Raw genomic sequence first — 13104 nt, 5'->3', positions numbered from 1 at the left:
CTCTGGGGCAGCGTACCTGTGGCAGGGCACCTTTGCTCTTCTCGATCGCCTCAGGCCAACCTTGTGCTTGCTCTGCGTCACTTAACTCTTATTCAGACATTTCAGACACATGAGCAAAATCTCTTTCATATGCCAATCACAAGTTTTACCACTTCTGCTTCACAGACTATGATTTTCTTACAAACTCTGCTCTCCTTCTCTGCACCTGACCACTTTCCGCACCAGTTCTTCCAGCTGAGTCTGGCTCTGTACTGCTCGCAACGTTACTGTTTCCCTCAGAGTCGATACCTGGGCCTTTTATAGTGTGAACCCCCTCAGCTTGTTCTGGCGGGCGACACAGCCTTGTCAATAACCCTAACAAATTGGCTTGTCCTCTCCAGTGACCTCACAGCTACGGCTGGATTTCCTACAGAGAGAGGAGCTGTTTCTGACAAGATTTCTGAAACTCTGCAGGTGTGTTAGGCGTGGATCCAGTTTGGAAAGCCTTCGCACTTCACAGCTGTGTTTGTCACCATAATCACTTGGTATGGACCTCTCCAGTGAGCATCAAGACAGTTCTTCCTCACATGCTTTCAAACTAGGAGCCAGTCACCTGGACACAGGTCATGGCAGTGGTCCTTTTCAGGTCGGGGCAGTCGAAGCATCAACCTGGTGAATGGACCACATCAGCCAGTCCTTTGCAATAATCAAGGATCAAATCATCAGTGATGTTTATCACACTGTAGACTTTACTGCTGGCAAACGCATCGCCCTCCCCATCAGGATCGCGTGTGGTGAGAGGACTGTCATCCTATTGGTGATGCCACCGCACTCTTCAACACCAACGGCAAGACATCAGGCCACTTCAGGGACGTGGAAGAACAAACCTTTGCCATTCTCAGCTTGAGAGGTCCATTGATTTGTCCCACAAGGCCAGATGCTGCTGGTCTTTAGCAACAGTGTAATCTCTGATCAAGTTGTAATGCAGTACAAAGCTGTGGAAATGCTTTACTCTATCCGACTTCAACGTAGTTGGATATCCAAAGCATGGAATCAACTCTCTAAGTAACAGCTTTGCTACTGTGTGACTATAACACCTTCTCATTGGATATGCTTCCACCCTCGGTGAGAAAACACACACCACCACCAAAATGTACCTCAATCCATTGCACCTAGGTATCTCGATGAAATCAAGCTGGATCCTATTGAAGGGGCCCTCAGATATCCCAATGTATCTCAATGCAACCATAGTCTTCTTCCAAGCATTCATCTGTTGACACGTAACACATCTGTGACAAACTGCTTCAGCAAACGCATGAATCAGTGGATTAAACCATGTCTGCCGGAACACATTCGCACAATGGCATCTCTTCCAATATGAACTGCTCCATGAATCTGCTTTGCCTTAGGGCTCAATAACTCATCTGGCAACACTGCTCAACCATCAGTGGAAACCAAAATGCCATCATCTCTCTTCTCACAACCTGTTTTAAACCCTACAGCTTCTTCCTGAGCAGGCACTTATCCCTGCAGACGGTTGACCTCATCACAAGTGTCCACTATGGCTAACATCATGCTGAGCTCGGTACTCTCTGTGTCCTCCCCTTCCCATGGGCAATGCACTTTAGCACAGCTATTTCTTTTGGTGGTTGCAAGGCTTCCAACAATTTTCTCACATATTCTCCATTTCTGATGGGGGAGTCTGATGATGTTAGGAACCCCCTTTGTGACCATAGCTGTCCGAAGTCATGAACCACTCCCATATTGGCTATCAGTGTAGATGGTGACTCGAATCTGATCAGAGACCAGGCATGCATTTGTCAGGGCAATGATTTCAGCCACTTGTGTGGAGTTTACTCCCTGTAAATAAGCAGCTTCCACAACTCCAGAAATCATACAGACAGCAAACACTGCTCTCAAATAACCTACATTGTCCCTTAAGTATGAACCATCTACAAAAAAGATTTCATCTGATTCAGGCACAGGTTCATGAACAATGTTGAGTCTCAGTTTGGTACAAAGTTCAGTCACATCGATACATTCATGGTCTTCAAAATCTTCATCATCAATATTTCGAATAGGCATCAAAGTAGCAGGATTCAGTACAGAACACCTCTTCCGAGTCACATTCTCTGAGGCAAGTATGACTTGCTGATAGCGTGTGAGTCTGTTATTCGTCAAATGATGTGTTTTGGTTCTAGTCATCATAAGCTCAACTGAATGTGCAACATATACAATAAGAGGATGATCCACCACAATACTCTCACACCTTTCAATGCTGACACCTGTTGCACCAACAAACTTGAGACGTACGAGCAACGCTGAAACTACGGGGTCTAACATAGCTGAAAAGTAGGCAATTGGTCTAAGGAGACCTCCATGAGTCTGTTTGAGTACTGACAGTGCGCACCCCTCACAACAAAAGAATGAAAATTATTTATTGCAATCAGGCATTCCTAGAGCCAGAGCGTGACACAGGCTTTCTATCAGCTCCATAAAGGTAGCCAAACATTTTTTATCCCATGAAACTGGATCACTCACATCTTTGTGTGTCAACCTCAGCAGAGGTTTCACATTCAATGAAAAGTTGGGAATCCACTGACGGCAGTACCCAACCATTCCCCCAAACATCCTGACTTCCTTTTGTGTGGCAGGCGCAATCATTTTCATGATCGTCTCAATGTAGTCTGGTGACACCTTCCTCTTGCCTTTCTCAATGCGATGAACTAAATACTGAACTTTAGGCAAACAGTACTGGAGTTTACTTGGGAACACCTTGTGTTCATTCTCTGCTAGGTGATTTAATAATGCAGCAGTATCAATCCTACAATCTTCCTCCATTTCGGATGCGATCAAGAGGTCGTCAATGTACTACACGAGAATGCAACTCTCGGCAGCACCAGACTCTCAAGATTCTTCTTCAAGATCTGATTAAAAATAGATGGGCTCTTAGTATACCCTTGTGGGATACAACACCATGTTAACACATGATTTTCCAGACAGAAAGTGAATACAAATTGGCTTTCTTTGTGTTAGGGTATCGAAAAGAACACCTGGCATACATCAATCACTGTAAACCATTCAGCTTCACAGGGAATTTGAAACAGAATCACTGATGGATTCGGTACCACAGGAGAACATGGGACTACAATTGTGTTGACCTTTCGAAGGTCCTGCACGTTTCTGAACTTCCCACTTGGCTTCAGCACTTCCATTATAGGGGAATTACATGGGCCTCCCATTATCTCCTTCAAAATGCCCTGTTCGATCAAGGATTCAATCACAGGCTTGATCCCTGCCACCGTTTCCGGCATCAGTTTGTACTGGGGAATTCTTGGTAATTCAACAATTGGCTTGATCTGTGTCTTGACTGGCTCAACCCATGGGATCATTTCTATCTGTTCTCCTGTGAAATCCCACACCTCCGGAGAGACTGAGTCCCTTAAGTTGTATGGCAAATCTTCAGTTGTCAACATGGGAAACATCTCTATGCAGAGATTATTATTCACTAATTTTAATGCAATGTCATCATCGTCAGTCTGCAAATCCATTCCCTTGGGTGTGCAATAGATTGTGCAATTCAATTTGCACAAAAGGTCACGACCCAACAAACAGACTGGGCTCGAATTGCACACCACAAATTGGTGTAGATTCTGAAAGGTTCTTATTCTCACAGGTATGTCATCTGTCAATGGATGGTAATTCACTCATTAGCAACACCTACAACTTGGATCGATTGTCCAGAGAGGGGTAGGTTTGTAACTACTGCAGACCTCACAGTAGAACAGGTAGCACCAGTATCATTCAAGAATGTGATGTGATGATCATCCGCATCCTCCTTCACATACGGTCCTCTCAGGTCTACCACTAAGACTGTTCCAAGGGTACAGTCTTCCTCCCCCCTCAGGCACCGTCATTGCAACTGATCTATAGCGAACTCATCTAGAGTTTCGATAAAGGGAATCTGCTGGTACACTTAATTTCCCTGTGGGATCCTCGAAGGTTGGAGAACTTGCACCTGTGGACTCAGACACCCTCAATGTACAGACCTAGGCCTCGTTACAGCATTGACGACCTCGGGTACCTGCCCTATGTCCTCATCTTGGATCAGATTCACTGGATTTAGTTGACACTCGTGCTTCCAATGCCTGATTTTGTCAAAGAATTACATGCAGTAGTTCTCTTTAGGGCACAAACGTCTATCCCCGTCATGGGATCTATGGGTTTCGCTCTTCTCTGACCCGCATTAATCGATGCATTCTGACTCCCTCCATGACTGTTTCCTTGCTTTCCTCCCAATGTCCCTCCACTCAAATGCACTTGGTCTACCTTATCTGCATTTCTCATCGGGACTAGCATTGGCTTATCCTTCAGTTTCGTATGTTTCGAGTCTACCTCATCACTACAATATTTGGCATACCGTAGAATCTCATCCACAGATTTATTTTGTCAACAGATCAGATGCTGCTGGATCATAAAGCTAATTTCTGACCTCAAACCTGAAAAAAATGTGGAAACTAACAGTCCCAATCCCTTTGAATCTAAAGTATCCAGCCTACAGTACCGCTTGGAGGCTTGTAAAAGCTGCTCACAGTAAGCATGTACCGATGCCTTCGGCTCTTGGGTATTCCGATGTATTTTGACCCAATCAATGTCTTGTGGGGAAATCTTGGACTGTAACCATGTGATTACCTTCTCAAATGTTTTCATAACTAAAGGTGAATGACCATGCGGAATGGGGTTTCGGTTGGGTTCAACAGATGGCCATTCAACTCCACAAATCTCTTGGTACCACAATGTCAAAACAAAGTGTTCAAATCAATCCACAGTACTCTTGAAATCTTGACAAAGTGATCAACCTGCTTGTACCATTCAACAGGCTTTTCCCTCAACCGAGGAAAATCATTTGTAAATGCTGTCAAGGCACCCCTCCTCCAAGGTATATGCACATACTCTCTGCTTGGTACCTCTTGCAATGGGTAAGCCTCTATTCCTGCTGCCAAACATCCCCATAAACATTCTGTGAGTGCTGTTGCTTTAACAATCGCGTAAAATCCTGCACTACAAACAAATTCTATAAATAATTTCCCTGAGAAAACAGAAGATGCCATGATTAACCCTTTTCATCACAAACGTTTGTGGGGGCATAATCCATAAATCTGCACTATCTGAAAATATACTGAAAAACGGAAGTGTCCTTGCATCTCATTATTTCTTTCACTGAAGTCACTTTCTCCCCATCTTTAAACATGGAAGTGTTTTGACAAAAAGGGATGCATGTTCATTTTCAAGCATGCCATTTGGATGTCTTTCTCTTCCAGAGATTTAACTGACGTTTTTCTTGCCACTTGGAATGTCCTCTAAAATTCTGTACCTTGGACAACAGATCTGCACCTACAAAACCACATGTGGGCTTGGGTCTAAAACAGGCAACATGGGTCTGAGGTGTTTTGGGTGTCGCCAAATATCTGCGTTATGTATGTGAAAATTGCAGGTGCTGGTACCAGCCCGTCTGCTGCTGTTTTTATCTTATTCACCTTTATTTTGACACATACTTATTTTCTTCCCTTCAGGATACCTGATTCTTCGCATCCTGTACTTTTTAATAAGTATTATCATTGCCTTTGGCATTGTAGTGCCCATTCAAGACGGGCAAGGAATGCAGCTCTTGCAAAGCATCGGCTATACTTTGTAAGTATCAAGTGGATCTGGACGTCACAAAATGTCTTTGGATGACGAATAAAAAAGATCTGTATGAAGGGTTTGGTCCAGATGCAAGATCTATGATTTGGTATGAGGTGGTGTCCACTCATTGGGTGCCACCAGCTGATTGCTCGAGACAGAGAGAGAGAGAGAGAGTCACACCCGCAGCTTGTGAAAAGTTGAGGCAGTTGCTTGCTAAGGGAAGGCTGAGTTGGCTCAACACCAGCAGCTTGTAAAAGGTGATAACTATTCTCTGATATGTGATTCAGCCTTGAAAGAGGTTTAGATACATCTCAAGATTGATTAGTCTTACAAGTTTAAAAGTGACAATTCAGCAAAAAACTATATCCTGGCCGGGATGTCCCGCATGACCTGCCAAGCTTTACGGTTCGAAAAACGCAACTGGAAAGTCCTTGTGAGGAGGAAGGTGAAGGATAAAGGTGGGCTACCCTCATTGAGACTTGCGAGGATAGACATCTTTGATTTGCAGCCTCTCTTGAGGTCGCTACCATAGTAAAGTGACTGATTCTTAGGATCGTACACAGAGTGGAAACTGCAGAAAAAAATGTGGGCTATTCACCAAAATGCTACACTCAACTGGTACCAGCTAGTAAACTAGCAAAATCAATGTTTGGCTGTGCATTTGAGCTAGGTATTAGCCCAAAACCTAGTTAAACCTAGTTAGTTAAATTGTTCATAATATGGGGAGGCTCATACAAAATGAATATTACTTCATGCATTATTATTATTATTATTATTATTATTATTATTATTATTATTATTATTATTATTATTATTATTATTATGATTATCAAACATTTATAGAGAGAATAGCTACCCTTTGGCATCCCAGCGCTGGCGACTGAACAGAAAACAGATGAAAGTATAGGACTGATTGCTGAAATAGCCAGTGTTTTAAAAGTTTACGAAACAGAAGGAGATGAGGTTCAGAGCAGAGGAGTGGAGGTAATGTATTCCTGAGCTTAATCACATTATAGGACAAGGATCTTCCTCCACTTCTTGTCCTCCTGATTTTAGAAACGACTGCCAGATTGAGAGTAGCCGGTCCTTCTTAGGGCAGGTGGGGGTAATGAGGGATGTGTGAATAGCCGGGCCCATTTCCCACATAGTCTTATGAGTAATGCAGAGGGCCTTAAATTTTGATCTTTCGGAGATTAGCAGCCAGTGTAGAGTCTAAGGCTGGCTTGCCTGATTTGGTTTTTGGGATTCCCAGTAACATTCTCTTGGCACAGTTCTGAGCAACTTGGAGCTTCCTTAATGTTGCTTTAGGAGCCCCTAAGTAAAGGGAATTGTTATAGTCCAATCGTGAAAGGACCAAGGCCTGGATCAGGATTCTTTATGCAGCCATTGGAAGGAGTGGGATGACTTTCAGAAGAAGTTTGAGTATGCCAAAGCAAGCCCCTAGCACCCTAATAGACTGGTGGTCGAACTTAAAGGAGTTGTCTAACCAGGGTTTCAGGGTCCGTTTGAAACTGCATGCAATGGCAGCTCTTACTCCGCTGAGGCACTGCATCCGGCATTGTCCTAGCAGCCTCCGGTGAGACGCGCCTCCACCGAGACTCGCGTCCATAACGCCACATTATTGGTATACCTCGTGCATGGCCACTGATGCCTGCACGTTCCAAACCACTCCCCGATTACACCAACAGCGGAGTAAGAGCTGCCATTGCATGCAGTTTCAAACGGACCCTGAAACCCTTTCATTGTAATAAGCGTTTCGTTTCTGGACCCCCAAAAAAGACCTCCCTGAAGTAAAATCTACGTGTACCTACGCTGCATCCTGAAGAGAAGGATCATCCCCCCTCAATTCTTTTTGAGGTCCTCGACCTCGGTACATTGAGGCTTTTTCATTCAGGCATGTTTTATCAAAAAGTCCTAATGATGATCCCACTTATCTAGTTGAGCTTTAGGGATCGAAACGTCGACACTAATAAGTGTGGTTACACTAATAATATTGGTAAATGTGATTGTGTATACCTCACTCCAGGCGATACTGTTATTATTATTTTCTGATCTGTTCACAGTACCCTGTCCTAGCTCTCTTCATTTGCCTGAAAAACACCCCTTTCACCCTAACTTTATTCTTCTTTCTCTTTATATGTACGGCACAGGCTTGTGTCAAACCATTTTGTGTATATTCTAAGATTGGACATTGTCTCCATAAAATAAACTCCTTTCCCGGCTGGGTTTGGAAATCTTAATTCATATAGTTTTCCATTGTGTTTCTATATTGTATTGTTTTGATTCGTAAATTAGCTAAGCACCTTTGTCTTTGATAACTCAGTTATACCCATGGTACTTAGCTATCCGTTGGGTCCCCCTTGTATCATAAAAAGCGGTAAATGAGGACACCAATAAAGTAGTGGGTAAAAGATAGTGCCATGTTAAAAAAAAGACTTCCACAGTCTGCAATAATATTAGGTTAAACCCTGCATTTAAGAGTATTTTTATGAATTATGGCAATACCTCCGCCTTTCTTTTTTCGCGGTCTTTCCACTTGATAGTATAGCCCGTGGCCAGAGTTTGTACCAGATCTAGTTCTGATGCATGTGTGGCCATATTTCTGTAAGAAATAGTGCATATGGATCCTCGTATTCCAGGAGCATTTTAATCTCCCGGGAGTCTTTTGGTAGGGATCTACAGTTGAGGAGGAACATTCGAAATGTATAGGGATGCTGAACCTTAGAGAGTAATTCATGGTGTGGGCGGAAGCTAAACATGCAATGAGAGCACTCTGGCTCCCTGCTGAGTGGGAGCATTGAATGCTGACAGTACTTTTATAACTGGGCCTCCTAAACTTTAGTATCTCCTGGCGTGAGTAGACCGTTTTAATTAAAGATAGAGGCACAAGGGTTCTATAAGCCCAAAACCAAAATAGTTAAAGTTGGTTGTTTCTTGTAGGTTTACTTTTGTTTTCGTAAAACTTCTAGCATCCAGTTTGCAAACTATATTCAGAATAACATGAGAATTCCTAAAATATTCATTTATGATTATTTTATGTTTCCAATTATCAGTCCACACGTGTTTAACCCAATACGGTGGCACAGAGGCATAGGCCAGGCAGTTGTATATTTATTACAAAAATCAAAGAGATATTGATAGTATACCAATAATTGAAAAGGAAATAACAATCAAATTGGAAAGGGGCGACCACTCGGTCCCCCCGAACGTATGGTTGGGTGCCCCGATCCTCCGGGGAAACCATTTTGGGCGGGGGGCGTGTCCCGGCTGGTATGCCCGAAGCGGCGTAGCCGGGGCGCGCCTTTTCCCGCCCAGGAGGGGTTGTCCTAGACACCTACACCGATGACCACGCCCAGTAGGCGTACCGGAGGAGGGTACACGCCCTCCCGCAGAAGAATAAATAGAGCGGGAATCCGAAGAAGCGTCCTCTTGTTCCTGTGCTCTGAAGGCTGCACCCACTCGTTGCTCGTGAGCCCTCGACGGAACAAGCAGCAATTTTGAGAACTTGTAATCTTGTTGTTTTTCTTTCAGTTACTCTAAGGCGAAGAGTCCAGGACCTCGTTGCTCGTCTAAAGGAGCCGATAATCGAAACCATGGCTGGCAAGAAAGCAGGAAAGGGTTCCGAGACGGATAAGGTGCTACGCATGTTGATGAACCGAATGGCTGGCATGGAGCGGAAACTCGGACAAGTCCCATCGATCGGCCGAGGTTTGGCGGACGTCAAAAAGCAACTGGCTGCACTGAGCAATCCTGGTAACCCTAATAAGGTAATAGGCCCGGCCTTGCCAGGAATCGTCCCGAGGGTAGAGGGAAGCGGGTCAAAAAGAGGGTGGTTGCGGGGGAGGTCCCAGTCCCTGAGGTGCCCCCGGCCACCCCGGTCACACCAGTTGACAGCCCGGTACCAATCCCAGACGCGGGTCAACCGATCCCGGTTGTGATTACCCCCGCTAACGATGAGGATATGCCTCCTGAATTGGCCACCCAGTTGGCCGCATGGCTCAATACGAAAGCAGGGGGTGCCAAGGCACCCGGAGACACGGCCGAAGAGGCCAAGTTACTAATACAGCAGTTGCGGCAGTCGCAAGATGCCGCGAAGGTGAATCTTCCTCTTGTTTCCCCACAGGTGACACCGGTAGGACCGGCAGTTGGTCTCGAGAAAACGGCGGGAACAACGACCGAACCGGGTAAGCTCGCTTTGCCAATGGCGGGGGAGGGCTCATTACCCTCAAGGCGGGAGAGGGTGGCACAGCACATCCCTATGGCCACAAAAGAGTTGATATGGGGAGACAAGTATGTCAATATGTTTTCGTTATTAACTGACCATCGCGAGATGGAATATGCTAAAACCCAGAAAGATTTTTGGCACCCGAGCGTGTGGCGCGCCAAGATGGCGGAGTTCAGGGTGGATGAAACGATAACGAATTGGGCGAAGGCCTTTGCAATATTTACTGCAGTTATGGGGGAACGTAAACCCGAGGTATTAACTGAACTGTCTTGCTATCAAACTCGTATTATGGATTTCTATGCAATGTATGAGGGAGAGGAATGGAAAGGTTACGACATGAAATTCCGAAAAGCGAAAGAATATGATGCCTCTCTGACATGGGACTGCCTCGACTTGGTCTCATGGCATAAGCAGCTCCTGCCGGGTGTCGCAGGTACATCCTCGCTGGGCGGGAGTGGGTCAGGGGTCTCCTGCCAAAAGCCAGCGGTGCCCTTTCGAGCAGGCGCCGGTGGCGATCACCAGCCGAAAACCGGCGGGAATGGTGGAAAGCGGGGGTCTGTTGGGGCTTCAATCGAGGCAACTGTAACAGACCGCAAGGAACATGTAGGTTCAAGCATGTGTGTGTGGGCTGTGGGAATTCCTCACACCCGGAGAGTTCATGTAGATCGAAAAATAACGGGGCGGGAGGAAAGGGAGGGTCCTAGCAGGAGTGAGGTAGATCGTTGTGACCAATTGCCTACACCCGTTGATCTCATGGCTATGACTCCTTGGTTAAACAAATACCCTGATTATGTCTCCGCTGGGGGGTTGAGGAAGGGATTCTTGCACGGCTTCCACATCCCGGCGGGGGATTTTCGAGGGGACTCCTTTTGTAAAAACCAGTTATCGGCGCAACATAATCCAAGTGTGGTAGAGAGGAAAATTGCGAAAGAAGTCAGCTTAGGGCGAGTGGCAGGGCCGTTTCATCGCCCACCGGTGGCGGATTTCATCTGTCCCCGTTAGGGGTGGTCCCGAAGAAAGACCCGGGGGAGTTTAGGCTTATCCATAACCTGTCTGCTCGAAGGGGTTCCTCGGTGAACGAGGCCATTGACCCAGAAGTCTGTTCGGTGCGGTACGCATCGTTCGATGATGCCGTTGCCATGTTAAATCGCCTGGGCCCTGGGGCGCTGATGGCGAAATCGGATATCGAATCGGCGTTCCGGTTGCTCCCGGTACACCCACAGGATCAGCGCTTGCTAGGTTTTGCATTCCAAGGGAGTTATTACATGGATAAATACATGCCGATGGGTTGCTCCATTTCTTGTGCCTATTTTGAAAAGTTCAGCTGTTTTTTAGAGTGGGCATTCACCGAGGCCACAGGGCATAGGCATGTTATGCATTATCTATATGACTTCCTGTTCTTAGGAGCGGCCGGCGACACAAAATGTGCGCAGGCGCTACATGACTTTTGCATCCTCATGAGGGAGTTTGGAGTCCCATTGGCACCAGGTAAGACGGTTGGACCATCTACTTCACTGGAGTTTCTGGGGATTGAGCTTCATTCTGTGGAGGGATGTTTCCGTTTGCCAGTGGGAAAGGTAGCCAAATTTAGGGCTTCCCTGAAGCTATGCCTTAGTAAGGAGAAAGTGACCCTGCACCAGTTACAGCAAACCGTGGGTCAGCTTAACTTTGCCTTGAGAGTTATACCAATGGCCCGCCCCTTCTCACGCTCTATTCCACAAGCTATGGTTGGTCTCAAAGAAGGACATCACCATACAAGACTGTCTGCAGAGGTTCGCCAGGATATGCGCATTTGGTTGGCATTTCTGGCGGACTTCAACGGTCGAGTAGTATGGAGCAAGCCGCCAGCGTCTTCAGACGAGCTAGGTTTGTGGACTGACTCGGCGGGGAGCGTGGGATTTGGCGCCATTTTTGGTAACCGATGGTCGGCGCAAACATGGCCGGCGTGGTGGCACTCCAGCGGTCTCACAAGTAACATTGGGTTCCTGGAGCTATTCCCTATTTTTGTTGCTCTGATGGCATGGCCAGACGAGTTCAGAGACCGCTCTATGGTATTTTGGTCTGATAATATGTCTGTTGTTGAATGCATTAACAAACAGGCAGCACGCTGCAAATGGATCTTGAGATTGTTGAAAGAAGTTGTGCTGCTTTGCATGAGACCGAATGTACAGTTCAGGGCGAAACATGTGCCGGGCGTACTGAATCATGCGGCTGATGCACTCTCTCGTTCACATATGCAGGCGTTCAAGGGTTATCTACCTACAGCGGACCTAGTGGCGGCACCGTTCCCCGAAGCACTTTGGCTAATCGGTGCCCCGGATTACAAGACCTTGTGGCAGCAAGCTTAGCCCCAAGGATGAGGAAAGCATGCAAAGGAGCGTTTCGTTCCTATTGCACATTTTTGGGTCCGACAGGGAATCAGAACTGGGGTCAGGGGGAATCCTTCCTGGGGTTCTTGGTAGCACTACACAGAGAAGGCCGATCAGCGGCAACGTCCAATAGGCATAGGGCGGCCATTTCATTCATGGCGCAGGTGCATGGCATAAAAGACCCAACAGGTTCCCTTTTGGTGGAAAAGCCCTTCGCGGCTGGCAGCGCCTCGAGGGTCGCAAGCAAGATGAGAGTCGCCCGATTGGCTTAGAAAGGTTGTCCATACTCATGGCGAAACTAGTCGAGACATGCTCTTCCCAGTACGAAGCAGTTCTGTTCCGGGTAGCTTTCACATTAGCGTTCCATGGGGCTATGCGGGTGAGCGAACTGGTCGCAAGGAATAAGAATGACGTTGAGGGAGGCTTGTGCAGGGATCACGTCCTAATTAGGGGTGATTCGATGGTAGTCATGATAGCCAGGTCCAAGACCGACCAGGGGGCTACGGGAAATAGTGTTGTTGTGCAGCGCATGCGAGGGTCCCCAACGTGCCCGATAATGTGTATAGAGGAATACTTGGCACTAAGGGCGGCTACATGGGGGGGGAGTTTGCTGAGGCAAAATGATGGCACCCCACTGACGAGGTTTCAGTTCCAGGTGGTGCTAGCACTGACAATCGCTGCTGCGGGCATGGACCCGGGCGATTTTGGGACCCACTCCTTTAGGATAGGGGCTGCTACTGAGGCTACAGCCAGGGGTCAGAGTGCGGATGAAGTGAAACAGTTGGGACGATGGTGCTCGAGTTGCTTCAGAAAATATGTGCGAATGCACATGTTGTAAAGTCAATT

At 46.6% G+C, this 13104-nt stretch overlaps 1 protein-coding gene across 1 annotated transcript in view; it reads left to right on the top strand.

The window, feature by feature from the left end:
* Window positions 1–13104, top strand: part of LOC147728924 (stimulated by retinoic acid gene 6 protein-like) — a 538794-nt gene that overhangs the window by 402842 nt on the left and 122848 nt on the right. The window contains exon 14 of the mRNA XM_086959168.1: window positions 5553–5670. Coding sequence (XP_086815294.1) covers window positions 5553–5670 — 118 coding nt within the window. The remainder of the gene's footprint in view (window positions 1–5552; window positions 5671–13104) is intronic.

This window comes from Lissotriton vulgaris, chromosome 2_2 (assembly GCF_964263255.1).
Source record: "Lissotriton vulgaris chromosome 2_2, aLisVul1.2, whole genome shotgun sequence".
NCBI classification, from domain to species: domain Eukaryota; kingdom Metazoa; phylum Chordata; class Amphibia; order Caudata; family Salamandridae; genus Lissotriton; species Lissotriton vulgaris.
Note: the sequence above shows the minus strand (reverse complement) of the source record. Positions and strands in the feature narration are given on the sequence as shown.